The following is a 26,784-nucleotide window of genomic DNA, read 5'->3' as shown; positions in this document are numbered from 1 at the left end:
GAGTGTTAGGATTACAGGCGTGAGCCACCGCACCTGGCCCATTTTTCCCTCTTTAAAGGATCTGTTATTACCATCCGGGCACAGTGGCTCATGCCTGTAATCCCAGCATTTTGGGAGGCCAAGGCAGGGAGATCATTTGAGGTCAGGATTTCAAGAGCAGCCTTGCCAACATGGTGAAACCCCGTCTCTACTAAAAATACAAAAATTATCTGGGCATTGTGGTGGGTGCCTATAATCCCAACTACCTGGGAGGCTGAGGCAGGAGAATCACTTAAACCTGGGAGGTGGAGGTTGCAGTTAGCCAAGATCACACCACTGCAGTCCAGCCTGGGTGACAGAACGAGACTCCCTCTCAAAAAAAAAAAAAAAAAAAAATTCTATTACTACCAAATTTCACAAGTCTATTTTTATTATTATTATTATTATTATTATTGGTAGAGACTGGGGCTCACTATGTTGCCCAGGCTGGTCTTGAACTCCTGGCCTCAAGCGATCTTCCGGCCTCAGCCTCCTAAAGTGCTGGGATTACAGGTGTGAGTCACCGCACCTGGCCCAATTTCACAGTTCTAATGACTACTTCTCCTATATCCTCAAAAACCAGAGAGATTGAATAAGCCAACACATACCCTTCTACTCATATCCAGCCCTAACTAGTCCCCCTAGATGGGCGCCTGATACTGTTGCCCAGCTGTGAGTGTCCCATCCATTGCCTGGAGATTTATTTATTTATTTATTTTATGGTTTTTTTAATACGGAGTTTCGCTCTTGTTGCCCAGGCTGGAGTGCAATGGTATGGTCTCAGCTCATTGCAACCTCCGCCTCCTGGGTTCAAGCGATTCTCTTGCCTCAGCCTCCCAAGTAGCTGGGATTACAGGTGCTTGCAACCATGCCTGGCTAATTTTTGTATTTTTAGTAGAGACGGGGTTTCACCATGTTGGCCAGGCTTGTCTCGAACTCCTGACCTCAGGTTATCCGCTCATCTCAGCCTCTCAAAGTGCTGGGATTACAGGCGGGAGCCACTGTGCCTGGCACCTGGACATTTTTACACTCTGTTTCTTAGGGACTATTCTTGGTATCCACTGTCTTTTTTTTTTTTTTTTTTTTTTTTTTTTGAGACGGGAGTCTCGCTCTGTTGCCCCAGGCTGTAGTGCAGTGGTGCAAGCCCACCTCCCAGGTTCCAGCAATTCTCCTGCCTCAGCCTCCTGAGTAGCTGGGATTATAGGCGCGCACTACCACACTCAGCTAATTTTTTGTATTTTTAGAAGAGACGGGGTTTCACCATGTTGGTCACGCTGGTCTTGAACTCCTGACCTCAAGTGATCTGCTTGCCTTGGCCTCCCAAAGGGCTGGGACTATAGGTGTTTGCCACTGAGCCTGGCCGGTACCCACTGTCTTAAACCAGGATATCTAGAAGTGAGGCTTGAGACAGAATTTAGGCGCACAAGATTTAGGTACAATTTGGCCTTGAGGGGAGCGCTCTAGGGAGGAAGTTAATGAAAGGAAAGGGCAGTGAAAGGAGTGGAGCAACAATATTGTCTCAGTGGGAGATGAGTCTCCCCTTCAGCTAAGAACAGCCTCAGGAGAAGAGGCAGCTGTGAGTTATAAGCAGCGAACACCACAGCAGCAGAGAAGGGATGGAAGCATCCGCCAGTTAGGAGGACCTGGGTGGGGCATTAACAGTGCCCACTGCAGGCTCCCTAAGTCTGGAGGTCCTCAGAAAATAAAATTCACCCCTTCCTGACACCTATTGTTCCATGATCCTGTGAGCCTTCGGACTTGGGGGTGGGGCACTTGGAATCAGTTTGCGTCTTGCATTAAAACCATTTCAATAAAGGAAACAGGTTAAGTAATTTCTGTAGGTCACACAGCTTATAAGAACAGAGGAAAAGTGACTTCTCCAGGCAGCATTCACTCTGGATTACACTCTGATCTGGAGGAGAACAAGGTTTTGGGGCCAGTTTATCATCTCAGCCAAGGCCCCAGCTGTTTGTAGGCAGGGATGTCTTCATATGCTTTGTGACTTCTCCATTAATGTTGCCAGTTTGCTAGAGTAAGTGGTGCTAGCTCCTTAGAGGAAAAGGGTCTCTATGTTTGCTTTGATGGCATGGGGCAAGGTAGAGGGGGAGGTGTAACCCCCCATCCCCTCCAACCTTAGAGCCTGTTCTGGGTAGACAACGCCAAGAGATGATTTAAAAAGAACTCCTTTTCTGACTGGGCGCAGTGGCTCACGCCTGCAATCCCAGCACTTTGGGAGGCTGAGGTGGGCAGATCACTTGAGGCCAGGAGTTCGAGTCCAGCCTGACCAACATGGTGAAACCCCATCTCTACTAAAACTACAAAAAAAAAAAAAAAATTACCTGGGTACAGTGGTGTGTGCTTGTAGTCCCTGAGGCAAAAGAATTGCTTGAACCTGGGAGGTGGAGGTTGCAGTGAGCCGAGATTGTTCTAGGAGACAGGGTGACATTCCACCTTAATTCAAAAAAAATTCCTTTTCTATTTAAGTTGCTCAGGTAGTCTCCTAAGATTTTTTTTTTTTTTTTGAGACAGATGGAATCTCACTCTGTTGCCTAGGCTAGAGTGCAGTGTCACGATCTCGGCTCACTGCAACCTCTGCCTCCCAGGTTCAAGCGATTCTCCTGCCTCAGCCTCCCAGTAGCTGGGATTACAGGTGCCACCACCACAGCCAACTGATTTTTGTATTTTTAGTAGAGACAGAGTTTCAGCATATTGGCCAGGCTGGTCTCGAACTCCTAATCTTGTGATCTGCCCGCCTCGGCTTCCCAAAGTGCTGGGATTACAGGCGTGAGCCACCACGCCCAGCTTCTCCTAAGATTTAAGGGGCAGCCTGGAGGGACCAGTTTGTCAACAGCGTGAAATGGAAAATGAGGCTGGGTTGGTGTGGTGGCTCATGCCTGTAATCCCAGCACTTTGGGAGGTCCAAGCAGAGGATCCCTTGAGGCCAGGGGTTCACAACCAACCTGGGCAACATAGCGAGCCCGTCTCTAAAAAAATAAAGATTAGCCAGGCGTGGTGGGCTGTGCCTGTGGGGACACACTGTGGGCTGCGCAGAAGAGGCAGCATGGTGGGCTTTCTACGAGCAGATGTAGTAGTGGGGTAGGGCTGGGTACTGGAATTGAGGAGTGTGTTATGGTTGAAACACATAAAAGAGGAAAGGGAACTTGGAGTTTCTGATACCTAGCTAAGGAATTTCGACTTTGCCGTGAGCCATAGAATGCTCAGAGTGGGGGAGTCAAGTGATATGACGGTTTTTGGAAGACCACCCAGGCCACTGTCACTGTAGGGTGGGGAGTGCAGCAACAGAGAAGAGACTGTTGAGATGGAATTGTTGAGCGAAGAAAGGCTGACTCAGGGAGGGTCAGGACAGCAGCCCCTGGGGAGGCCAGGTAAACATGAGTTGGTGTAAAGGGTTAGATCACCCCGGGAGGGAAAGAGGCAGTGAGAGAGGAAAGGTCTGGTGAGCACAGGAGAATACCAGGTCCTTAATCAGTGCAGGGAGAAGCAGGCTCATGGTGGAGGGGAGATGCAGAGATGAACTAGCTCTGTTAGGCCTCGAGGTGGAGACAGCCAATAAATGATTGGAAGTGTGGATCTGGCACTCTGGAGCAAGAACTGGTCCAGTTGTCTCCTAAGCCTGTACAATGCTAGGACTTGAGATAAAATCTGGACGGGGTGAACAGGGGTCTATCCCCTTCGGAGCCAGGTTTAAAATTCCACACCTGAGGTCAGGAGTTCGAGACCAGCCTGACCAACATGGTGAAACTATGTCTCTACTAAATACAAAAAATTAGCCGGGCGTGGTGGCGGGCATCTGTAATCCCAGGTACTTGGGAGGCTGAGGCAGGAGGCACAGGTTGCAGTGAGCCGAGATCACACCATTGCACTCCAGCCTGGGCCATACGAGCAAACTCAGTCTCAAAAAAAAAAGAAAAAGAAAATCCCTTTCTGTAACTCAGTGTGTGAGTCTGATGGACAGTGGCGCACCGGTGGGGTCAGGTGGACTTGAAGGCTGCATCAGGTCTTGGGCGGTGGCTCCGGAGTGTAATCCCAGCGCTTTGGGAGGCTGAGGTGGGACAATCGCTTGATCTCAGAAGTTGGAAACCAGCCTGGGCAACATAGCGAGACCCCCGTCTCTACAAAAAAAACAAAAAACAAAAAAAAAAACTTAAAAAATTAGTCGGGTGCAGCGGCTCACGCCTGTAATCCCAACACTTTGGGAGGCCACGGAGGGAGGGCTGCTTGAGCCCAGGAATCTTAGACCTGCCCGGGCAACAGTTAAGACCTCCGTCCCTACGAAACAAAACTCCACACCAAAAACAAACAAACAAAAACCCTAAAATTAAGTGGGCGTGGTGGCGCGCGTCCGTAGCCCCAGCTGCTAGGGAGGCTAAGACAGGAACATCGCTTGAGCCCGGGAGGTCGCAGCTGCAGTGAGCTAGGTCGTGAAATTGCACTCCAGCCTGGGCTACAGACCCTGTTTCTTTTCTTTTCTTTTTTGAGACAGACTCTCGCTCTGTCGCCCAGGCTGGAGGGCTGCAGTGCAGAGGCGCGATCTCGGCTCACTGCAACCTCCGCCTCCCGGGTTCAAGCAATTCTCCTGCCTCAGCTTCCCGAGTAGCTGGGACTACAGGCGCGCGCCACCACGCCCGGCTAATTTTTTGTATCTTTAGTAGAGACAGGGTTTCACCATGCTGGCCAGGCTAGTCTCGAACTCCTGACCTCGTGATCCGCCCGCCTCGGCCTCCCAGAATGCTGGGATTAAGGCGTGAGCCACCGCGCCGGGCCCAGACCTTGTTTCTAAGAAACAAAAAATAAAGGCTGCGTCCGCTAGGCCAAGGGAGGAGCAAGGTAGTTGCAGAGGGCGAAGCCCACGAAGCGGAGGATTTCTCGGAGCCAAGTCCGTTTTCGGGGGACGGGGATCCCAGACTCTTGCGTCCCCAGGTGCCCCGCTTCTGGAAACGCATCTGGGGTCAAGCGCAGACGAGGCGAAAGCCCAAAGTCCTACGCCCGCCGCGCGCCGTCTGGCTCTGCCCAGGGAAGCACAGGGCGGAAGGAGCCCTTTTGCCGGCGCGCAGACGCGCGACCAGCCCAGCCAATCAGCGCGCTCCCTCTGCCGGCCCGACCGGCGCTCTGGTGACGCGCGACGTCTGCCTTCGCCCACGGCTCTTGGGCGACGACCCCTCCCACACTCGCCGTGCTTGTTAGCTGCGCGCCGCGCTTCTTGTGCGACGGCCCCTGGGCGGCGGCGCGTTCGGGCGCGGCCCTGGCGCGCCCCCTGGCGGCCCGGAGGGGCGCGGCGGGCGCGGCGCTGACCCGGAGGCGGCGGCGGCGGTGCCCGGATGGAGGCACGTCATTGTCCCCCGCCGGGCGGCTGGGCTGTGTGCGGCGGCGGCGGCGGCGGCGGCGGCCGAGGGGGATGGAGCGAGCGCCGAGCCGGGTCAGGTAAGCTCCCGCCTCCTTCCCGCCCGCCGCAGGCCGGCATGGGGCCCGCGCAGCGGCCCGCTCGCCTGGGCCGCCGCTGGCTCGGCCGCCCCTCAGCCGGCGCGGCCCGCCGGGGGCTGGTGCGGCCCCTCGCCCGCCTCCCCCTATACAGCCGCGGGCCGCCCAGGACCCCGCCGCTCTGGGGGCTGCGGCGCCACTGCCCGCCCGGGCCAGGCCGCTGGGGAGGGGGCGGCGGCCGCGGCGGGCGGGCACCGGGGTAGCCGGGCTGCGCGGGGAGGCCGGGCCCCCCTGGTTGCCATGGACACTGCGCTCCCACCCCCACCCGGCCCCAGCCCGCCCCTTCGGCCTGGGGGCCGGGCAGGCAGGCGGGAGCCTCGGGGCGGCCGGGGTGGGCGTGTGCTGGCCGCTGACCGCGGAGTCCGGCGTCCCCGGCCCGCCCGCCGCCCCCCGCGTGGCTGCCACCTCCCGCCCCGGAGCCCCCTCAGAGCCCCGGGCCGGCCTCCCCGCCCCCACTGCATCCCTAACAGAGGCAAACTTTTCCCACCTTGGGTGCCCCCTCCCCAGGCCTGGCCACCTGGCTGCTCCGTGGAGAGTCCGAGGTGCCCACGCCGGGCGGAGCGGCCACCCCGAAGGGAGAGGAGAAGCCGGGTGGCGCGTCCCCAAAAGCATGTGTGCCTCCCTAGCGTTTTTTATTTTTGGGGCAGGAAGAGCCAGCTTACCTGGAACGGGGGATCCGTTGCAGATGTTGGAAATGAAAATTGGACGGAACAAGTTTTCCCATCTAGGACTTTAACTCCTCTAACATGCATGCAGTGGAGATGACTTTTGTTAATGACTCTTAGGAGGCCGTGGGGTCACTTGTTTATGGGAAAACATGTTGGTTATGTAAAGTCAATACCCTGACAGCAAAACTGAGAAACTAGTTAACGCCTCCTTTTCAAGGTAACCACAGAATCCTAGGTTCTCGTTTTGGTGGCCTCTCAAAACGTTTCGAAGAGTTGTACCTTTTAAACCTAATTCTTTTTACTATGTCACTCATTCAAATTGCCTAGGGGATATGAATGATCAGTTTCACTTATTTGTTTTAAATTAGGGTCAGTTTCACTTTCTCTTCTGTATCTTTGAATCAAGTCTACAGTAAGTATTTGGTTTATAAAGTTTAAGGCCAGTCGTTTGGTTTACTTAAGTATAATTAAGACGAAGGTTTTGTCTTTTTAAAGCGTGTGTGTTTTCTCTTATAACGGAAATGCTATGAGAACGTGGATTACATTGTTTACGAAGAAGCAGAGCGTAACAGTTTCTCTTTAAACGTGTTGATATTATTACCTCAATGTATGCAGAGTGCCACAGTGTCTAAATAGTGAAACTCCACAAATGAAGAAAGAATAATGCATTCCAGCATTTCATAACAAGGGAGACATACCATATAAGAGACTGGGAATTTTAAAGCTTTGGGTAAGACTAGTATTTAAAGCAAAGGAAACACTTGTGAAGTCTCATTCCTCCACACAGATCCAACCTCGATTCATGTTCATGTTGTTGTTTTGAGGCAAGATCTCCCTCTGCTGCCTAGGCTGGAGTGCAGTGGCGCAGTTGTAGCTCACTGTAGCCTCAATCTCCTGAGCTCCAGCAGTCCTCCCACCTCAGCCTCCTAAGTAGGTAGGACTACAGGCACATGCCACCACACCCAGCTAATTTTTTTTTTTTTCTTAAAGAGACAGGGTCTCACTGTTGCCCAGGCTGGTCTGCAACTCCTGGGCTCAAGCCATCCTCCTGCCTTGGCCTCCCAAAGTGTTGGGATTACAGGCTTGGTCCACCATGCCCCACCTGTAGGTTGTGTTTTTAATGCTCTTGTAACTTTTATATATCATCAGAAGCTGTTGCTTACAAGTTCTGATATTTGTAACAGTAATATTTAGAAGCTTTACTGAAAGTGAGGAACATGCAAGTATATGAATCTTAAGTCCTACATAACATTGTTTAGCTTCAAGAAAGGTTATGTGTTTAGCAGATGGAGTTTAGTTTGATGCCTGATGGTTTTAGGTCAAGACTTCATTGGCTGAATATACAAATGAAGGCAAATGGATAGTTTTGGTTGGTTTTTCCACAGTTACAATGCTGTATGGTTAATGATGACTTGAATTGTGCTTTCGTTAAATTTTTTTTCACTTAAGAGGCTTTTGTCCCTTTTAAAAGGTAATCGGAGCAAATAAAATGGTTTTATTTGGTCATTTGTTAGTGATTGTTCTGAAGGTATGTTTATCCCCTGAAAATTAAGGTTTTTGTTGCTGTTTAGTGTTACTGTAAATAAGGCTGGATTAACCTTTTCTTATATTTCTTACAACTCTATTTGGGCTTTCTTCTTCCTTTTCTTTCTTTTTTTTTTTTTTTGAGACGGAGTTTCACTCTTACTGCCCAGGATGGAGGGCAATGGCGCGATCTCGGCTCACCACAACCTCTGCCTCCTGGGTTCAAGGGATTCTCCTGCCTCAGCCTCCCGAGTAGCTGGGATTACAGGCATGCGCCACCACGCCTGGCTAATTTTGTATTTTTAGTAGAGACGGGATTTCTCCATGTTGGTCAGGCTGGTCTTGAACTCCTGATTTCAGGTGATCTGCCCGCCTCGGCTTCGCAAAATGCTGGGATTACAGGTGTGAGCACCTGCGCCCGGCCTCTTCTTTCTTTTTTTCCTGCATTTTTTTCTTCTGTCCCCACACTGTTTCATAATTTCTTTTAACTATTAGATGAGGAAAAATGTAAACTGTATTTGGAGGATAAGGCTCAAGCTTTCTTCCTGATTGAGGGTCAGCTACCTTTGATTGATTTAAAATTTCAGTTCAGTTTTTTTCTTAGTTCATTGAAATTGACAAACATCTTTTCTATTTCTACTTGAGTTCAGAAACTTTAAGATTGTATTTTTTTGGGTGATAATCTTACCCTAGTTAAAAATTACACCAGCCTGGCCAACATAGTGAAACCCGGCTCCACTAAAAATACAAAAATTAGCCGGGTGTGGTGGCACGCACCTGTAGTCCCAGCTACCCTGGAGGCTGAGGCAAGAGAATCACTTGAAGCCAGGAGGTGGAGAAGATTGCAGTGAGCTGTGACAGCGCCATTGCATTCCAGCCTGGGTGACAGAGCTAGACTTTGTCTTAAAACATAACAAAACAAACAAACAGAAAAATTACAAGTAACAAAATTGATGCTTTTAAAAAACAAATTTGGCCAGGTTCTGTGGCTCATGCCTGTAATTCCAGCATTTTGGGAGGCAGAGGCAGGAGGATCGTTTGAGGCCAGGAGTTCAAGACCAGCCTGGGCAACGTAGTGAGACCCTGTCTCTACAAAAAAGAAAAACCCCAGAAAGTTATTGTGAGCGGCCAGTTTGGAAAGTACATGGGTATTTTATTATCCCTACTTCATAGCATGGGTAGTACTTTTTTGTACTTTTACAGTATCCTTTTCTTTTAAAGACAGAGTCTCGCTCTGTCGCCAGGCTGGAGTGCAGTGGCGCGATCTCAGCTCACTGCAACCTCCGCCTCCCGGGTTCAAGCGATTCTCCTACCTCAGCCTCCCGAGTAGCTGGGATTACAGACACGCACCACCATGCCCAGCTAATTTTTGTATTTTCAGTAGAGACAGGGTTTCACCATGTTGGTCAGGATGGTCTCAATCTCCTGACCTCGTGATCCACCCGCCTTGGCCTCCCAAAGTGCTGGGATTACAGGCGTGAGCCACTGCGCCCAGCCTCAATATTTAAAAAAAAAAAAAAATTTAAGGCCATTTCTACTCCAGAGTTTTTTAAGGATCAGATGATATACTGTATGTTAATCATTCAGCACAAGCTGGTGCTAAAAGCAAACGCTAGTTGTTTTCTGTTCCCGGACTTTGTTCATTAAGTTGTTCTGCACATGTATGGAAAGCTTTCTCTACACCAGGTCAGAGGATGTGAATAAGAACATGGTAGAGAACAGCAAGTAAAACAGCTGTGGAGTAGATGCCAGCACGCTACCGTAGAAATCAGCACAGGGTGCTGTGGGGGCCTTGAGGAGGGGTTTCTAACCCAGTCTTGGGGGAATGGTGATGTCAAGGAAAGTGTCCCAGAGGAAGTAAATTCTAAACTGAGAAGTGGAAGTGTGAACTGGCTGGAGGTGGAAGGATGGAAAAGAGTCGGAGAAAAGAACAGCATGTGCAGAGCCCAGAGACAGCAGGGACAAAAGAAAAAAAAACAAGACTTCAGCATGGTGGGAACGTGACGGAGGGGGTGTTTGGCGAGGTTATTAGGTCAGACAATGCGAAGTCCAGACATTAAGATGTTGTGCTGTGGGCAGTTGGGCCACTCCTGAAAGGTGTTCTTTCTTCCTTTCCTTTTCTTTCTTTCTTTTCTTGAGGCAGAGTCTCTCTATGTCAGTTTGGAGTGCAGTGGCATGATCTCGGCTCACTGCAATCTCTGCCTTCCAGGTTCAAGCAATTTTCCTTGCCTCAGCCTCCCAAGTAGCTGGGAATACAGGCGTGCGCCACCATGCCTGGTTAATTTTTGTATTTTTAGTAGAGATGGGGTTTCCCCATGTTGGCCAGGCTGGTCTCGAACTCCTGGACTCAAGTGATCCACCCACCTTGGCCTCCCAAAGTGCTGGGATTACAGGGGTGTGAGCCACTGCGCCCCGCCCGGCCTTTTTTTTTTTTTGAGACTTAATCTTGCTCTGTCACCAAGGCTGGATATCAGTGGCACGGTTTTGGCTCTCTGCAACTTCTGTCTCCCAGGTTCAAGCGATTTTCCTGACTCAGCCTCCCAAGTAGTTGAGATTACAGGCACGTGCCACCACGCCCGGCTAATTTTTGTATTTTTAGTAGAGATGAGGTTTCACTATGTTGGCCAGACTGGTCTCAAACGCCTGACCTCAGGTGATTCACCTGCCTCGGCCTCCCAAAATGCTGGGATTACAGGTGTGCACCACCATGCCTGGGTAATTTTTGTTTTTCGTAGAGACAAGGTCTCACCATGTTGGCCAGGCTGGTCTCAAACTCCTGACCTCAAGCGATCTGCCCACCTTGGCCTCCCAAGGTGCTGCAATTATAGGCATGAGCCACCGCGCCCGGCCTCCTGAAAGGTTTTCTACACAGGAGTGGCATGTCTAGATGTGGCTACTGTTGGGCGATTTTAGAAATATCCCTAAAAGCATTCTGTTGACAAGGTGGCATAACCAGAAGGAAGCCTGGCTGGGAACGCTGGACCTGGCTCTCAGTCCCAGTTGCTGACTGGTTGCTTCATTTTATAGGCCCTGGGGATTCTGTCTGATCTCTCATACGTTCCTTATGAAAATTAAGTTAATGTATGTCCAGCAGTTGATGCAATGCCCAGTACATAGAAAATGCTCAATTAGTGGTAGCCCTAATATTTTAAAATAGAACTCAGAAAGAAAATTATAATCAAGTCCTTTCATAACAGATATTTGTGTTTGAGTTTGATGTCAGTAATGGCTTACGGGTTTTATTTAAAAAGTCATACATTCCATATAAATGAGCCTCTTCAGAAAAATGGTTTTAAAGGTGAGATCTCTATAATTTTAAAAAATATAATGTATTTCACTTGGTGCCATTTGCACTTTAAGCACAAAATTAAGTCTAGATTTTCTCTGTGTAGTTGATGCTTTTCTCTGAGGAATTATACTCAAATTGAAGATTTAGTCAAATGTATTACTGTGTATAATTTTTCTAGTTTTAAGCAGTATAGAAGGAAAATATAGGTACTTAGTAAATAAACAACTGAGAATTGAAATGTCCAATTATAAACTGAAATGCCAGACTTTTAGGGGGCATGAAATGAAATGAGAAGTTCTTTTAATCAAATACTTCACTGAAGATTTTAAAATAAAGATTGTTGACATTCAGATTATCATGATGCTAAATGTCCCAAGGAGATTATTACAGAAATGTTAGAAAGTACTATTGTTTTTATATTTGGGTGATGTGTTTGAAAATCACTTTAAAATGGCTGGAATCATCTTCCAAGATCTAACGGTAGGGTAAGGAGATTGCTTTTCTCACCTGATGAAACAAATACATACTTTTCATCTTTTGCAGAGTTGAACAATGACCATAGTTGACAAAGCTTCTGAATCTTCAGACCCATCAGCCTATCAGAATCAGCCTGGCAGCTCCGAGGCAGTCTCACCTGGAGACATGGATGCAGGTTCTGCCAGCTGGGGTGCTGTGTCTTCATTGAATGATGTGTCAAATCACACACTTTCTTTAGGACCAGTACCTGGTGCTGTAGTTTATTCGAGTTCATCTGTACCTGATAAATCAAAACCATCACCACAAAAGGATCAAGGTACTGTTTTTCAAAAGAGAGAATTACCGCCAGAAACTCCTGTGTAAATGCTGCTGGGGCTTGGTGGTTTCAGAGAGGGGCTTATTTTGCAAGGCATGAGGCCACCTGAGTGGCCAGCAGAGTTGCATTACTTGATGGGCTTTGTTTTCCTGTTACTTGTTCGTGATTGACTGACAACAGGGTAGATTGTTTTTAGTTGCTAGAATATTATTAGTTTCTTTTATTCCAATTTTTTTTTTTTTTTTTTTTGAGACGGAGTCTCGCTCTGTTGCCCAGGATGGAGTGCGGTGGCGCGATCTTGACTCACTGCAAGCTCTGCCTCCCGGGTTCAGGACATTTTCCTGCCTCAGCCTCCAGAGTAGCTGGGACTACAGGCGCCTGCCACCAAGCCCGGCTAATTTTTTTTTTTTTTTTTTGTATTTTTAGTAGAGACGGGGGTTCACCATGTTAGCCAGGATGGTCTCGATCTTCTGACCTCATGATCCACCCACCTCAGCGTCCTGAAGTGCTGGGATTACAGGCATGAGCCACCATGCCAGGCCCTTTTATTCCAGTTTTTTTTAAGAATAAACTTTATCTTGGTGAGAATTGAGATGGGCAAGCATTATAATAACTTGTTAACCAGTAGTTGTTCTAGTTCCCTAAGTAGATGACTTTTACAAATTTAAAGGTGTTTTGTAAAATGGTTGTCTTTTGACAAATGAGCTTTACCCAGTTTTTTTTGTTTTTGTTTTTGTTTTTTTCCTGGCAGTTAAAAATCATTTCTAGTAATAAAGCTCTTTGAAAGAGAGCAGATAGGCTAGGCACGGTGGCTCCACCTGTTATCCCAGCACTTTGGGAGGCCAAGGCAGGTGGATCACCTGAGGTCAGGAGTTTGAGACCAGTCTGGCTAATATGGTGAAACCCCATCTCCACTAAAAATACAAAAATTAGCTCGGCATGGTGGTGTGTGCCTATAATCCCAGCTACTTGGGAGGCTGAGGCAGGAGAATCGCATGAACCTGGGAGGCAGAGGTTGCAGTGAACCCAAGATCGCACCATTGCATTTCGGCCTGGGCAACAGAGTGAGACTCTGTCTCAAAAAGAAAAAAGAAAAAAAAAAGAGAGCATGTAACACAAATGTTACATTCGTTATAATGATACAAATGTGGTTACATTTGTTAAAACTCATCCAGATAAATGAGACAGTAACACTTTAAGTTGGTACTTCAAGACTTTTGCATTTGAGGACATGAAGATTTGAAATACAATAGAATTTCCTAGTTAGATTGTTGTTTGGCTTAGAGCATGCAGCCCAGACAGCTTTGAATGCAGCCCAACACAAATCCGTAAACTTTCTTAAAACATTGAGTTTTTTTGAGATTTTTTTTAAGCTCATTAGCTGTCGTTAGTGTTAGTGTATTTTACGTGTGGCCCAAGACAATTTGTCTTCCAGTGTGGCTCAGGGAAGCCAAAAGATTGGACACCCCCTGGCTTCGAGTATGATTGCCATGTTGTTTTTGAGTCCTTTAGTAAGTTTCTTTCTTTTTTTTTTTTTTTTTTTTGAGACAGAGTCTCGCTCTGTCGCCCATTCTGGAATGCAGTGGTGCGATCTCGGCTCACTGCAATCTCTGCCTGCTGGGTTCAAGCAATTCTCCTGCCTCAGCCTCCCGAGTAGCTGGGACTACAGGTGCGCGCCACCATGCCCAGCTACATTTTTGTATTTTTAGTAGAGATGGGGTTTCACCATGCTGGCCAGGCTGGTTTCAAACTTATAATCCACCCGCCTCAGCCTCCCAGAGTGCTGGGATTACAGGTGTAGGCCACTGCACCCGGACAACAGTAAGTTTCATATTGTGATGTGGGGGTGGGTGTTGCAGTTTGGCTTGCTGAAGGTGTTTTGGGTAGGGGGAAGTTTATATCATGAAACACAACCTAATCGAATGTTGCACATGGAGGTGGAAAGTCCTTTGGCTTCTCTCCAGCAGGACTTTCCCACAGGACCTCTTTCTCCACGGCCTTCAACCTCCTGTCATGTTGCTGGGGCTTCTCTCTCTTCTTAGGACTGAACTCACATCTCCCCACTCTCCCCTTTTCTGGGGCTCTCATCTCATTCTCCACAGAATCCTTTCTTTTGTCCTAATTTTGCTCTCCTTTCCCCACCAAGCTGTAGCCTGCCTACGCCTGCCTAAATAACCACTAATAAGTCTCTTCAGATGGAGAATGATTCTACATGGCATCTCAGCCTTTTGTTTTTGTTTTTGTTTTGTTTTGTTTTGTTTTGTTTTGAGACGAAGTCTCTCTCTGTCGCCCAGGCTGGAGAGCAGTGTTGCAATCTTGGCTCACTGCAACCTCCGCCTCCCGGGTTCACACCATTCTCCTGCCTCAGCCTCCTGAGTAGCTGGGACTACAGGTGCCCGCCACCACACCTGGCTAATTTTTTGTATTTTTAGTAGAGACAGGGTTTCACTGTGTTAGCCTGAATAGTCTCGATCTCCTGACCTTGTGATCCGCCCGCCTCGGCCTCCCAAAGTGCTGGGATTACAGGCATGAGCCACTGTGCCCGGCCCAATCTCAGCCTTCTGTTAGAGCACTGGGGGACTGCCAAAGCCTTTGAAAAATTAGTCTTGCCATTGATGATTTTCAGCTTTCCTAAATAAGTTGTTTCTTGAGCTTCATCTTGAGTTCCATTATCATACTTAGTTATTAGTAATCTGTTGATAATCTTCAAAATTTTTAGGTCATAGGTAGTCTCCTCACAAGTGTGTACAGTGGTACCTGATAGCCTGAGTTCAAAACCTGCTTCCTTAGTGGTAAAATGGGAATGACATCAGCATCAGCCATTAGAATTGCAGCCATTTGGCCTAGTAAGGGCTCCCTACATGAGATGGTAAGGACGGCAGTGATGGTGGCAATGAATTAGCATCCATGGCAGATGTTACAAGGAATCAAATGTATCTCATTTTTTCTATTGATTGTATTATTTATTTTTTTACTGTTCAAAGTGGATATAAAAGAGTAATTATAATGAACTCTCATGTAGCCGTCAACCAACTTTGACATTTATCAACTTACGGGCAGTGATACCAGCACCTCCTTATCTCCCCACGACATTATCTCAAATCCAATACTTCATCTTTCACATGTATTTTAGTGTATACATCTAAAGAGTTTTTTTCTAAAAATCAAAAATGTATTTACATGAAAAAGTCATTCAGTGTTCATATTTCTCTGGTTGTTGTTTTATGTATATATATACATAAAATATGTGTGTGTGTATATGTGTGTGTGTGTGTGTATATATATATATTTATTTATTTTTGAGACGGAGTCTCTCGCTCTGTCTCCCAGGCTGGAGTGCAGTGGCACTATCTCAGCTCACTGCAAGCTCTGCCTCCCGGATTCACGCCATTCTCCTGTCTTAGCCTCCCTAGTAGCTAGGACTACAGGTCTACAGGTGCCTGTCACCACGCCCGGATAATTTTTTGTAATTTTAGTAGAGACGGGGTTTCACCGTGTTAGCCAGGATGGTCTCGATCTCCTGACCTCATAATCCGCCTGCCTCAGCCTCCCAAAGTGCTGGGATTATAGGCGTGAGCCACTGTGCCCGGCCCTATATATATATTTTTTTAAGCAGTTGTTCAGAGCAACATCCAAATGAAGTCTACACTTTGCATTTGGTAGATATTTCTTTCAAGTTTCTTTAAATCTGTAACCCTCTCCCCTTTCTGTCCTTGCAGTTTGTTTACTGGAGAAACCAGATCATTGAAAATTTCTCATGTTCTGGTTTCTGTCTTTTAAAATGTCCCTCTTCCCCCTGTATTTCAGGTAGGCTGGTCATGAGATTTCGGATCTTGTAAAGATTGAGGTTTGACCAGGTGTTACTATTTATTTAGCTTCAGTGTGCAAAGCTTGGTTTCTGACTCTTTCTTGTTTATTTTTCTAGCCCTAGGTGATGGCATCGCTCCTCCACAGAAAGTTCTTTTCCCATCTGAGAAGATTTGTCTTAAGTGGCAACAAACTCATAGAGTTGGAGCTGGGCTCCAGAATTTGGGCAATACCTGTTTTGCCAATGCAGCACTGCAGTGTTTAACCTACACACCACCTCTTGCCAATTACATGCTATCACATGAACACTCCAAAACATGTAAGTGTTCCGTGTTGTGTTTGTAGTATTGTAGTGTGCTAACCTACTTTCATTTTTTCCTCTGAAATGAAAGTAAAGAATTAAGCCAAGAGTGCTATGATTACTAAGAAGTTGGTTTATTCTTTTAGAAACCAAGGAGGAGGACTCAGGATTGGGATTCAGGTTGCATGAAAAACATTTTGCACCTAATTAGACCTGTGAAGGTATTTAAAAAGAAACATTTTATCAGCTTTTGGCATTTCTGAACTCCTTGTTGGTTTTCTACACTTACTAAAAAAATGTGACAGAAATATCTGACATTAGCTGGGCTCACACCTGTAATCCCAGCACTTTGAGAGACCGAGGAGAAAGGATCACTCGAGCCCAAGAGTTGGAGACCAACCTGGACAACATAGTAAGACCCTATCTCTACTAAAAATAAAAATAAAAATTAGTCTAGCATGGCAGCACACACCTCTAGTCCCAGCATACTCAGGAGGGTGAGACAGGAAGGTCACCTGAGTCTGGAAGGTTGAGACTGCAGTGAGCTATGATCGCACTGCTGTACTTCAGCCTAGACAACAGAAAGAGACCCTGTCTCAAAAAAAAAAAAAAAAAAAAAAAAGTCTGATGCCAGCAACTTGGGACAGGCGAGGTTAAGAAATCCTGCCTCTCCTGGCATTTATACCATGTTGGAAGGCTCAATCCTCTAAGGCTTATAAGCCTTAGAGGAGAGGGACTCTCTTGTCACTGCCCCCAACCTCCTGGAATTCAGACTAGACTTTCCCTTTAGCATTTGAGAACCTCATCTTCAATCTACATGGCAGGAAATCACTTAAAGCATATTAAAATGTCTTTAATTAGATGGAAGCCAACTCAGTGGTTGACTATCAACCTTCAGAATTTGGAACATCCGTTTTTGAGGTTTTGGCCTTCTCCATATGTTGTAAATATCCTTCATTCTTTATAAATGCAGTCTCCCTGTTCTTTGATCTAAATTAATGGCTCAGATTCATGTGTGTATGTTCTGGGGCTATTACTAGGATTTAAAAAAAAAAATCCTTGGTTTCTTTTTGAATAGTTCTTTACTTAATGGAGAATTTAAATTGGTTCTTTTAAAACTGATTTTTTTTTCCCTCCAAAGAGCCAAGTAATGCTTGTAAAGAATTTGGAAAGTACAGGAAAACTTAAAGAAACCAAAGAAAAATCACCTAGAATCTCACCACCTACCTAGGGGTGTTTGTTATGCCAGAATTAACGTTCTGTTTGCCCTCGTTTTCTCCCTTTCTCAGTCCATAATTCATTCCCCACAGACAGCTTTCCTATCACTTTTGCGCTTAATGAAAGTAGGGTGTGGATGAAAACCCAGCACTAGCACCTGGACAGCAAGAGAGAGGACCAAGACAAAATTCAGAAGCTCCTGATGTCCAGAATTAGGTGCCTATCTTTTATGCTACTGGTAGTTTTTGTGCTTGCTTCCTCCCTCCCTCCCTTCCTCCCTCTCTTTCTCTCTCTCTTTTCCCAGCTTTACTGAAGTATAATTGATATATACCAAATTACACATATTTAAAATACATAATTTGATGCATTTTGACATTTGTATACACCCGTGGAACTAGCATCAAGATTAAGATAATGAACATGTTCATCACCCTCAAAAGTTCCCCGATGCCCCTTTGAAATCACCCTTTCCATCCTTTCCCCACCCTCCTGTCCGGCAACCACTGATCTGCTTTCCGTCACTATAGATGAATTAGTTTAGATTTTCTAGAGTGTTGCTTATGTGGAATTGTACAGTATATATTCTCATATTATCTCGCTTCTTTCACTCAGCATAATTCCTTCAACATTATTCCATTTGTGCCATGTAGCATCACTTCATCGTATTGTTGAGTAGGATTCCATTTTATGGCTAGATCACAATTTGTTTCTCCACTTGTCTATTGATGGGCATCTGGGTCATTTTTCACTTTGTGCCGTTACAAATTAAGCTGCTATGAACATTAGCAAACAAGCCTTTGTTAGGACATGTTTTCATTTCTCTTAGGTAAATATCTAGGAGTAAAATGGCTTGGTCCTGGGGTGGGTGTGTACTTTAACATTTTAAGAGACTTCCAGACTTTCCAAAAGGGACTGCAGTGTTTTATAGTCCCACCACTGGTGAATGAAGCTTCCATTTGCTCCACATCCTTCCCAATACTTGGTGTGGTCAGTCTTCTTCAGTTTTAGCCATCTCCATAGGTGTGTAGTGTGGTAGTATTTTGTTGTGGTTTTAATTTGTACTTTCATAATGAATAATGCTGAACCTCTTTTCTTTTTTGTTTTGTTTTTGTTTTGAACATCTTTTCATGTGGTTATTTGCCATCCGTATATTTCCTTTGCTAAAATGCCTGTTGAAATCTTTTGCCCGTTTGAAAACTGGTAGTTTTCTTATTGTTGAGCTTAGAGAGTTCTTTATATATTCTCGATATAAGTCTTTTATTATGTAGGCTGAGATTTGTCTTTTGATTCTTTTCAGTGTCTTTTAAAGAGTGCATTTTTTGTTTTGGGAAATTTCATTTCTTTTTTTTTCTTTTTATTCGTTGTGCTGTAGGTGTTTTAAGAAATCTTGGCTGGGTATGTGGCTCATGCCTGTAATCCCAGCACTTTGGGAGGCTAAGGCAGGTAGATCACTTGAGCCCAGGATTTCAAGACTAGCCTGGGCAACGTAGGGAGAACTCATCTCTATATAAAAAAAAATCAAAAATTAGGCCAGGTGTGGTGGTTCCTGTGTTTTGGGAGGCTGAGGCGGGTGGCTCACTTGAGTTCAGTAGTTTGAGACCAGTTTGGGCAACATGGTGAAACCCTGTCTCTATAAAAAATACAAAAATTATCTGGGCTTGGCGGTGTGTGCCTATAGTCCCAGCTACTTGGGAGACTGAGGTGGGAGGATCACATGAGCCCAGGAGGTTGAGGCTGCAGTGAGCCATGATTGTGCCACTTTATTCCAGTCTGGGTGACAGTAAGACCATGTCTCAAGGAAAAAAGAAAAGACAAGAAAAAAAAAAACTTTGCCTACCTACAGGTCACAAATATTTTTCCTATACTTTCTTCTAGAAGTCTTAAAGTTTTAGCTTTTGTTTTTGGGTCAGTGGTCCATTTTGAGTTAATTTTTGTTTGTGATGTGAAGATGGAGCAAGTTTATTTTTTTGCATATGGATGTTCGGTTGTTCTAGCACCATTTGTTGGAAACATAATCCTTTTGTCACTAAATTGTCTTTGCACCTTTATCAAAAATCAGGTGATTGAAGCACTTTAGACAGAAGAAAAAAAATCAGTAAGCCATATCAATATGATCTATTTCTGGACTCTATTATGTTGTACTGATCACTTGTTTGTCTTGACACCGTAACACAATGTCTTGATTACTATATATTTTAAAGTTTTGTGGCCAACTGCAGTGGCTCATGTCTGTAATCCCAGTGTTTTGGGAGGCTGAGGCAGGAGGACTGTTTGAACCCAGGAGTTTGAGACCAGCCTGGGCAACATGTCAAGACCCTGTCTCTCCAAAAAAAAAAAAAAAAAAAAAAAATTAGCTGCATCTGGGAACTCATGCCTATAGTCCTAGTTACTTCGGAGGCTGAGGCAGGAGGATTGCTTGAGCCTGGGAGTTTGAGGCTGCCGTGAGCTATGATTGCACCACTGTTTTACAGCCTGAGTGATAGAGTGAGATGCTGTCTCAAAAAAAAAGTTTTGGAACCAGGTAAGTCCTCCAACTTTGTTCTTTCTGCGAGTTATCCTGTAGCCTGGGCAACATTGTGAGACCTCGTCTTTACAAAAAATAAAAAAAATTCACTGGGTGTGGTGGCAAGCGCTAGTCCTGGCTACTTGGGAGACTGAAGTGAGAGGCTCGCTTCAGCTCAGGAGGTGGTGACTGCAGTGAGCCATTATTGTGCAGGTACGCTGCAGCCTGGGCAGCAGAGTGAGATCTTACGTCAACCAAAATAAAAAAGTTGTTCTGGCTCTTCATGGTTGCTTGGCCATTTGTATTTTCAAATGAATTTTAGAATCACTTTGTGAATTTCTACAAATAATCTTCCTGGTATTTTGATTGGGACTGTGCTGAATATTTAAATCAATTTGATGTGAATTGACACCTAAACAGTATTATTTTCTGACTCACAAGCAAGGTATACCTATTTATTTAGGCCTTGTTTTTTGTTGTTGTTGTTGTTTTGTTTTTTTTTAGTGACAGTCTTGCTCTGTTGCCCAGGCTAGAGTACAGTGGTGCACAGTCAGAGCTCACTGCAGCCTTGACCTCCTTGGCTCAAGGGATCCCCTTGCCTCAGCCTCATGAATAGCCAGGACTACAGGCATGTGCTACAACACCTAGCTAATTTTTTGTTTTTTTGTAGAGACAGTCTCACCATGTTGCCCAGGCTGGTCTTGAACTCCTACGCTTAAGCGGTTCTCTTGCCTCAGCCTTTTTTTGTTTTTGTTTTTGTTTTTTGAGACGGAGTCTTGCTCTGCCGCCCGGGCTGGAGTGCAGTGGCGCTATCTCGGCTCACTGCAACCTACGCCTCCCGGGTTCACGCCATTCTTCTGCCTCAGCTTCCTGAATGGTTGGGACTACAGGTGCCTGCCACCACGCCGGCTAATTTTTTTGTATTTTTAGTAGAGATGGGGTTTCACCGTGTTAGCCAGGATGGTCTTGATCTCCTGACCTCATGATCTGCCTGCCTCGGCCTCTCAGAGTGCTGGGATTACAGGCGTGAGCCACTGCGCCCAGCCCTTTTTATTCGCTCTGTCACTCCAGGTAGAGTGCAGTGCCACTATCTCCACTCACTGTAACCTCCACCTCTTCGGTTTAAGTGATTCTCCTGCCTCAGCCTCCCAGGTAGCTGGGATTACAGGCACGCACCATCACTTCTAGCTAATTTTTGTATTTTTAGTAGAGATGGGGTTTCACAGTGTTGGCCAGGCTGGTCTCAAACTCCTGACCTCAAGTGATCTGCCCGACTCGGCCTCCCAAAGTGCTGGGATTACAGGCATGAGACACTGTGCCCAGCCTCTTGCCTCAGCCTTTCAAAGTGTTGGGATTTCAGGCATGAGCCACTATGCCTGGCCTAGGCCATCTTTAGTTTCTCGTTGCCCAGGCTGGAGTGCAGTGGCACAATCTCGGCTCACTGCACCCTCTGCCTTCTGGGTTCAAGCAATTCTTCTGCTTCAGCCTCATGAGTAGCTGAGATTACAGGTGCCCACCATCATGCCCGGCTAATTTTTGTATTTTTAGTAGAGACGGGGTTTCACCCTGTTGGCCAAGCTGGTCTCGAACTCCTGGCCTCAAATGATCCACCTGCCTCGGCCTCCCAAAGTGCTGGGATTACAGGGGTGAGCCACTGCACCCGGCTGGAATAAATATTTTCATTAACTATTACAAAGGGTATTTTATTTTTAAAATTTCAACTTACTGATTGTTTATCGCTAGCGTATAGAAATACATTTTTCAGATTTTGATCTTATATCTTGGAACCTTAAGTCACTTATTAATTCTAGTAGGGTTTTTTTTTAAGATCCCTTAAGATTTTATAGACGCAACTATGTGATACGTGAATAAAGATAATTTTACTTCTCCATTTCCAGTCTGTGTAGGTTCTTTATTTTTCTTGCTGTTTTTTTCTAGTAAAGAGACCTCCATTACATTGTTAAATAGAGGTGATAAGAGTAAAAATCCATGTCTCTTTCTCAGTCTTAGAGGAAAAGCATTCAGTCTTTTACCATTAAGTATGGTGTTGTAGGTTTTTCATAGATGCCTTTTACCAGGTTGAGTTGTTTGATGCTTGAATGTTAAACCAACCTTGCATTCCTGAGATGACTCACACTTGGTCATGATGCATTATTCTATGTGTTATTGGCTTTGATTTGCTAAAATTGTAAAACAGTTTTGTCTTCATAAGTATTATTAGCCTATAGTTTCTTATAATGCCTTTTTTTTTTCTTGTTTTGGCATTAGGGTAATGTTGGCATCATGGCATGTGTTGGGATATGTTTTCTTCACATCTATTTCCTGGAAGAGTTTGTACAGAATTGATGTTATTTCTTCTTTAAATGTTTGGTAGATTTCAGCGGTGAAGCCATCTGGACCTTGCAGTTTCTCATGGGCAGGTTTTAAACTACATTCTCCTTTTCTTTGTTTTGTTTTTAGAAGACAGGATCTTGCTCTTTTGCCCAGGCTGGAGTACAGTGGCAAGATCATACCTCACTGCAGCCTCCACCTCCTGGACTCAAGCAGTGCTCCCACCTCAGCCTCCTGAGTAGCTAGAGGTGTGCATCACCACACACAGCTAATTTTTAAATTATTTTTGTAGAGACGAGGTCTCACTATGTTGTCCAGGCTAGTCTTGAACTCCTGGCTTCAAATGATCCTTCCCGCTTGGCCTCCAAAAGTGCTAGGACTATACCACCATACCCAGCTTTCTGTCTCCTTTTTTGTTTGATTAATCTGACCAGAAGTTTTTTAATCTTACTGATCTTCTCAAAGAACGAGCTCTTGGTTTCATTGTTACAGTTTTCTGTTTCATTACAGTTTTCTGTTTTATTGATGTTTGTTGTTATTGTCATTATTCCATTTCTTCTGCTTACTTTGGATTTAATGTGCTCTGTTCCAGTGTCTTAAGGTGGAGTCTTAGGTCATTTGATTTGAGATCTTTCTTCTTTTCCAATGTGAGTGTTAAATGCTATAAATTTCCCTATGAGTGGTACTTTAGTTGTATCCCAGATATGTTGACATGTCATGTGTCAATTTTTTTTTTTTTTTTTAAAGACAGGGTCTCACTCTGTTGCCTAGGCTGGAGTGCAGTGGTGCCATCATAGCTCACTGCACCCTCAACCTTCTGGGTTCAAGTGATCTTCCCACCTCAGCTTCCCAAGTAGCTGAGACTACAGACATGCACCACCATGCCTTTTGTTTTGTTTTGTTTTTTTGTTTGTTTGTTTGTTTTGAGACAGAGTCTTGCTCTGTTGCCACGCTGGAGTGCAGTAGTGTGATCTCGGCTCAACTGCAACCTGCGCCTCATGGGTTCAATCGATTCTCCTGCCTCGGCCTCCTGAGTAGCTGGGATTACAGGCACATGCCACCACACCCAGCTAATTTTTATATTTTTAGTAGAGATGGGGTTTCATCATATTGGCCAGGATGTTCTCTTATCTCCTGGCCTTGTGATCCACCCGCCTCAGCCTCCCAAAGTGCTGGGATTACAGGCGTGAGTCACCGTGCCCAGCCTAATTTTTTTTTTTAAATAGAGATAGGGTCTCGCTAAGTTGCTCAGGCTTGTCTCAAACTCCTGGCTTCAAGACAGTTGTCTTGAACTGCTGGCGCCCAGGCTAGAGTGCAGTGGCATGATCTTGGTTCGCTGCAGCCTCCACCTTTCAAGTTCAAGTGATTCTCATACCTCAGCCTCCTGAGCAGCTGGGATTACAGGCATGCGCCACCACACCTGACTGATTTGTGTATTTTTTAGTAGTGATGGGGTTTCGCCCGTGTTGGCTAGGCTGGTCTCAAACTCCTGACCTCAGGTGATCCACCCGCCTCGGCCTCCCAAAGTGCTGGGATTATAGGTCTGAGCCACTGCACCTGGCCTGTTATGCCCTCTTGATGAACTCATTTGGTTACCATTTATGAAATGACCCTCTTCATCCCAAATAATATTCTTTGCTCTGAAATCGACTTCATCTGAGATAAATTTAGCCACCCCAAGCTGGGCATGATGACTCATGCCTGTAATCCCAACACTTTGGGAGGCTGAGGCAGGAGGATGGGTTAAGCTAGGAGTTCTAGACCAGCCTGAGCTACATAGTGAGACCCTCTCTGTATAATATAAAATATTAAAAAATTGGGCTGGGTGCGGTGGCTCACGCCTGTAATCCCAGCACTTTGGGAGGCCAAGGCGGGCAGATCATGAGCTCAGGAGATCGAGACCATCCTGGCTAACACGGTGAAACCCCGTCTCTACTAAAAATACAAAAAATTAGCCAGGCGAGGTGGCAGGCGCCTGTAGTCCCAGCTACTCGGGAGGCTGAGGCAGGAGAATGGCATAAACCCCGGGGGGCAGAGCCTGCAGTGAGCCGAGATCGCGCCACTGCACTCCAGCCTGGGCGACAGCGAGACTCTGTCTCAAAAAATAAAAAATAAATAAAAATAAAATATTAAAAAATTAGCTAGGCATGGTGGTGTGCTTCTATAGTCTTAGCTACTCGGGAGGCCGAGGTAGGAGGATCACTTGAGCCAGGGAGTTGAAGGTTGTAGAGAGCTATGATTATGCCACTGTACTCCAACCAGGGCAACGGAAGGAGACCCTGTCTCAAAAAAAAAAAAAAAAAAAAAGCCACTCCAGTTTTCTTTTTCGTATCGTTTCTCTTTTTTTTTGAGGTGGAGTCTCACTTTGTCACCTATGCTGGAGTGCACTGGCATGATCTTGGCTCACTGGAAACTCTGCCTCCTGGGTTCAACTCTGCCTCCTGCCTCGGTCTCCTAAGTAGCTGGGATTACAGACATGTGCCGCCGTGCCCGGCTAACTTTTGTATTTTTAGTAGTGATGGGGTTTCACCATGTTGGCCAGGCTGGTCTTGAAATCTTGACCTCAGGTCATCTGCCTGTCTCAGTCTCCCTAAGTGCTGGGATTACAGGCGTGAGCTACCATGCCCAGCCCACTCCAGTTTTCTTATGATTCATGTTAGCATGATATATTTTTTCCATCTTTTTATCTTTAACCTATTTTTGTCTGTATATTTAAAGTAGATTCCCTTTTTTCTTTTTTTGAGACGGATTCTCGCTCTGTCACCCAGGCTGGAGTGCAGTGGCATGATCTCAGCTCACTGCAAGCTCTGCCTCCCGGCTTCACGCCTTTCTCCTGCCTCAGCCTCCCGAGTAGCTGGGACTACAGGTGCACGCCACCACGCCTGGCTAATTTTTTTTTGTATTTTTAGTAGAGACGGGTTTCACCTTGTTAGCCAGGATGGTCTCTATCTCCTAACCTCGTGATCTGCCCGCCTCAGCCTCCCAAAGTGCTGGGATTACAGGCATGAGCCACTGTGCCGGCCTGATAACGCCACAGTTTCTTTAACTACTTTTCCATTAAAGGATATCCGGTTGTTTCTAGTTTTGGGATATCGTGAGTGGAGCTGCGGTAAACACATCTAGGTTGTTTCTAGTTTTGGGATATCGTGAGTAGAGCTGCAGTAAACACATCCGGGTTGTTTCTGGTTTTGGGGGATTGTGAGTGGAGCTGCAGTAAACATCCGGGTTGTTACTAGTTTTGGGATATGGTGAGTGGAGCTGCTATAAACATGAGTGTATATAGCTCTTTTCGTCAGCATGTCTTCATTTCTCTGGGATAAATGCCCAGGACTGCAAATGCTGGGTTATATGGTAGTTGCATGTTTGATTTTATAAGAAACTGCCAAAGCAATATATGAGAGTTCCAGCTTCCTTGCATCTTTGCCAACATTTGCTGTTGTCACTAGTGTTCATTTTACCTGTACTGATAGGTGTGTAGTGATAACTCAGTGTGGCTTTCATTTGCATTTCCCTAATGCTTAAAGGTATTGAACATCTTTTCATGTGCTTATTTGCCATCTGTTTGTGTTCTTTGGTGAAACATGTGCCTGTATCTTTCCCTCATTTTCTATCATGTTCTTTGTTGTTGTACTGTCAAGTTTTGAGGATATGTGGTTTCCAAATGTTTTCTCCCCATCTGTAGCATGTCTTCATCCACTTAGTGGATGTTTTACAGACAGAGGTTTTTAATTTTGGTGAAGTTCAATTGGTCAGCCTTTAGTGGATTGTGCTTTTAGTGTCAAGTTTAAGATCTCTTTGCCTAGCTCTTGATCCTGCAGATTTTTTCCTATGTTAATTTTTTCCTGTAAGTCGTATTGTTTAATATGTTACATTTAAGTCTGTGATCCATTTTGAGTTTTTTTTTTAGAAACTGAGATTTAAACTGAGTTTTTTTGTCTGGATGTCATTTGCTCCAGCGTCATTTTCTTGAAGAAGCTGTCTTTCCTCTGTTGAATTGCTTTTGTATCTTTGTAATTAAAAAAAATCATTTGGGCATATTTGTGTGTCTGTCTCCAGGTTTCTGTTCTGTTGTGATGATGTATGTGTCCACCACTCTACACAAGTCCTTGTTACTGTAGTTATGTAGTAAGTCTTGTCATCGGTTAGAATGATTCCTTCCACTTTATTCTTCAAAATAGTTTCGGCTATTCTAGTTACATTGCTTTTCGTTACAAATTATAAAATAATCTATATAAAATATTTTGCTGGGATTTTGATAGGAAGTACACTAAACTTGTGTCTTAATTTGGGGGGATTAACATCTTTACTGTGTCCCTGAAGTCTGCTTTATTCTTTATTAATGTAACCATTCCTGCTTTTTGTGTTGTTGTTGGTTTCTTTGTTTTTGAGACAGAATCTTGTTCTGTGACCCAGGCTTTGTGCATTGGTGTGATCATAGCTCACTGCATCCTCAAAATCCTCAAAATCCTGCATCCTCAAAATTTTGGTCTCAAGCTATCCTCCTGCCTCAGCCTTCCTGCTAGCTTCGGACTACAGGCGTGTCCCACCATGACCAGCTAATTTTTTTTATTTTTACTTTTGTAGAGATTTGGTCTCGCTGTGTTACCCAGGCTGGTCTCGAACTCCTAGCCTCAAGTGATCCTCCTGCCTTGGCCTCTGAAAGTGTTGGAATTACAGGTGTGAGCCACTGTGCCTGGCCCTGCTTTTTTTTTTTTCCTCCTTGAGATGAGGTCTCACTCTGTCACCTGGGCTGGAGTGCAGTGGTGCGATCATGGCTCACTGCAGCCTCCAACTCCTGGGCTCTAGGAATCCTCCATCTCAGCCTTTGGAGCA

The 26,784-nt window shown here is 45.6% G+C and overlaps 2 protein-coding genes across 10 annotated transcripts in view; one reads left to right on the top strand and one right to left on the bottom strand.

Annotated features, from left to right (window-relative positions):
• EIF2AK1 (eukaryotic translation initiation factor 2 alpha kinase 1) overlaps nt 1-6,353 on the bottom strand; it is a 79,165-nt gene extending 72,812 nt beyond the window's left edge. Inside the window, exon 1 of one of the 2 annotated variants that reach the window (XM_063814021.1) lies at nt 6,180-6,353. The gene's annotated coding sequence lies outside the window, so the exon portion shown is untranslated. The remainder of the gene's footprint in view (nt 1-6,179) is intronic. The other variant, XM_063814022.1, reaches the window with a different exon arrangement.
• The window catches only part of USP42 (ubiquitin specific peptidase 42), a 54,656-nt gene continuing 33,194 nt past the window's right edge, over nt 5,323-26,784 (top strand). For 4 of the 8 annotated variants that reach the window (XR_681174.5, XM_016946015.3, XM_009452604.5 and 1 more), the window contains exons 1-3: nt 5,323-5,460; nt 11,542-11,791; nt 15,717-15,917. Coding sequence is in view for 3 of the 8 variants with exons in the window: in XM_016946015.3 (XP_016801504.2) it covers nt 11,551-11,791; nt 15,717-15,917 (442 nt within the window). In the remaining 5 variants the exon portion in view is untranslated. Of the gene's footprint in view, nt 5,461-6,313; nt 6,403-6,895; nt 6,916-11,541; nt 11,792-15,716; nt 15,918-17,246; nt 17,334-26,535; nt 26,629-26,784 lie in introns of those variants that run through there. The other 4 variants (XR_010158333.1, XR_008536327.2, XR_008536329.2 and 1 more) reach the window with 4 other exon arrangements.

Source organism: Pan troglodytes, chromosome 6 (genome assembly GCF_028858775.2).
Source record: "Pan troglodytes isolate AG18354 chromosome 6, NHGRI_mPanTro3-v2.0_pri, whole genome shotgun sequence".
Lineage (NCBI taxonomy): Eukaryota > Metazoa > Chordata > Mammalia > Primates > Hominidae > Pan > Pan troglodytes.
The sequence above is the reverse complement of the archived record's forward strand: the minus strand, read 5'-3'. Positions and strand labels throughout refer to the sequence as shown.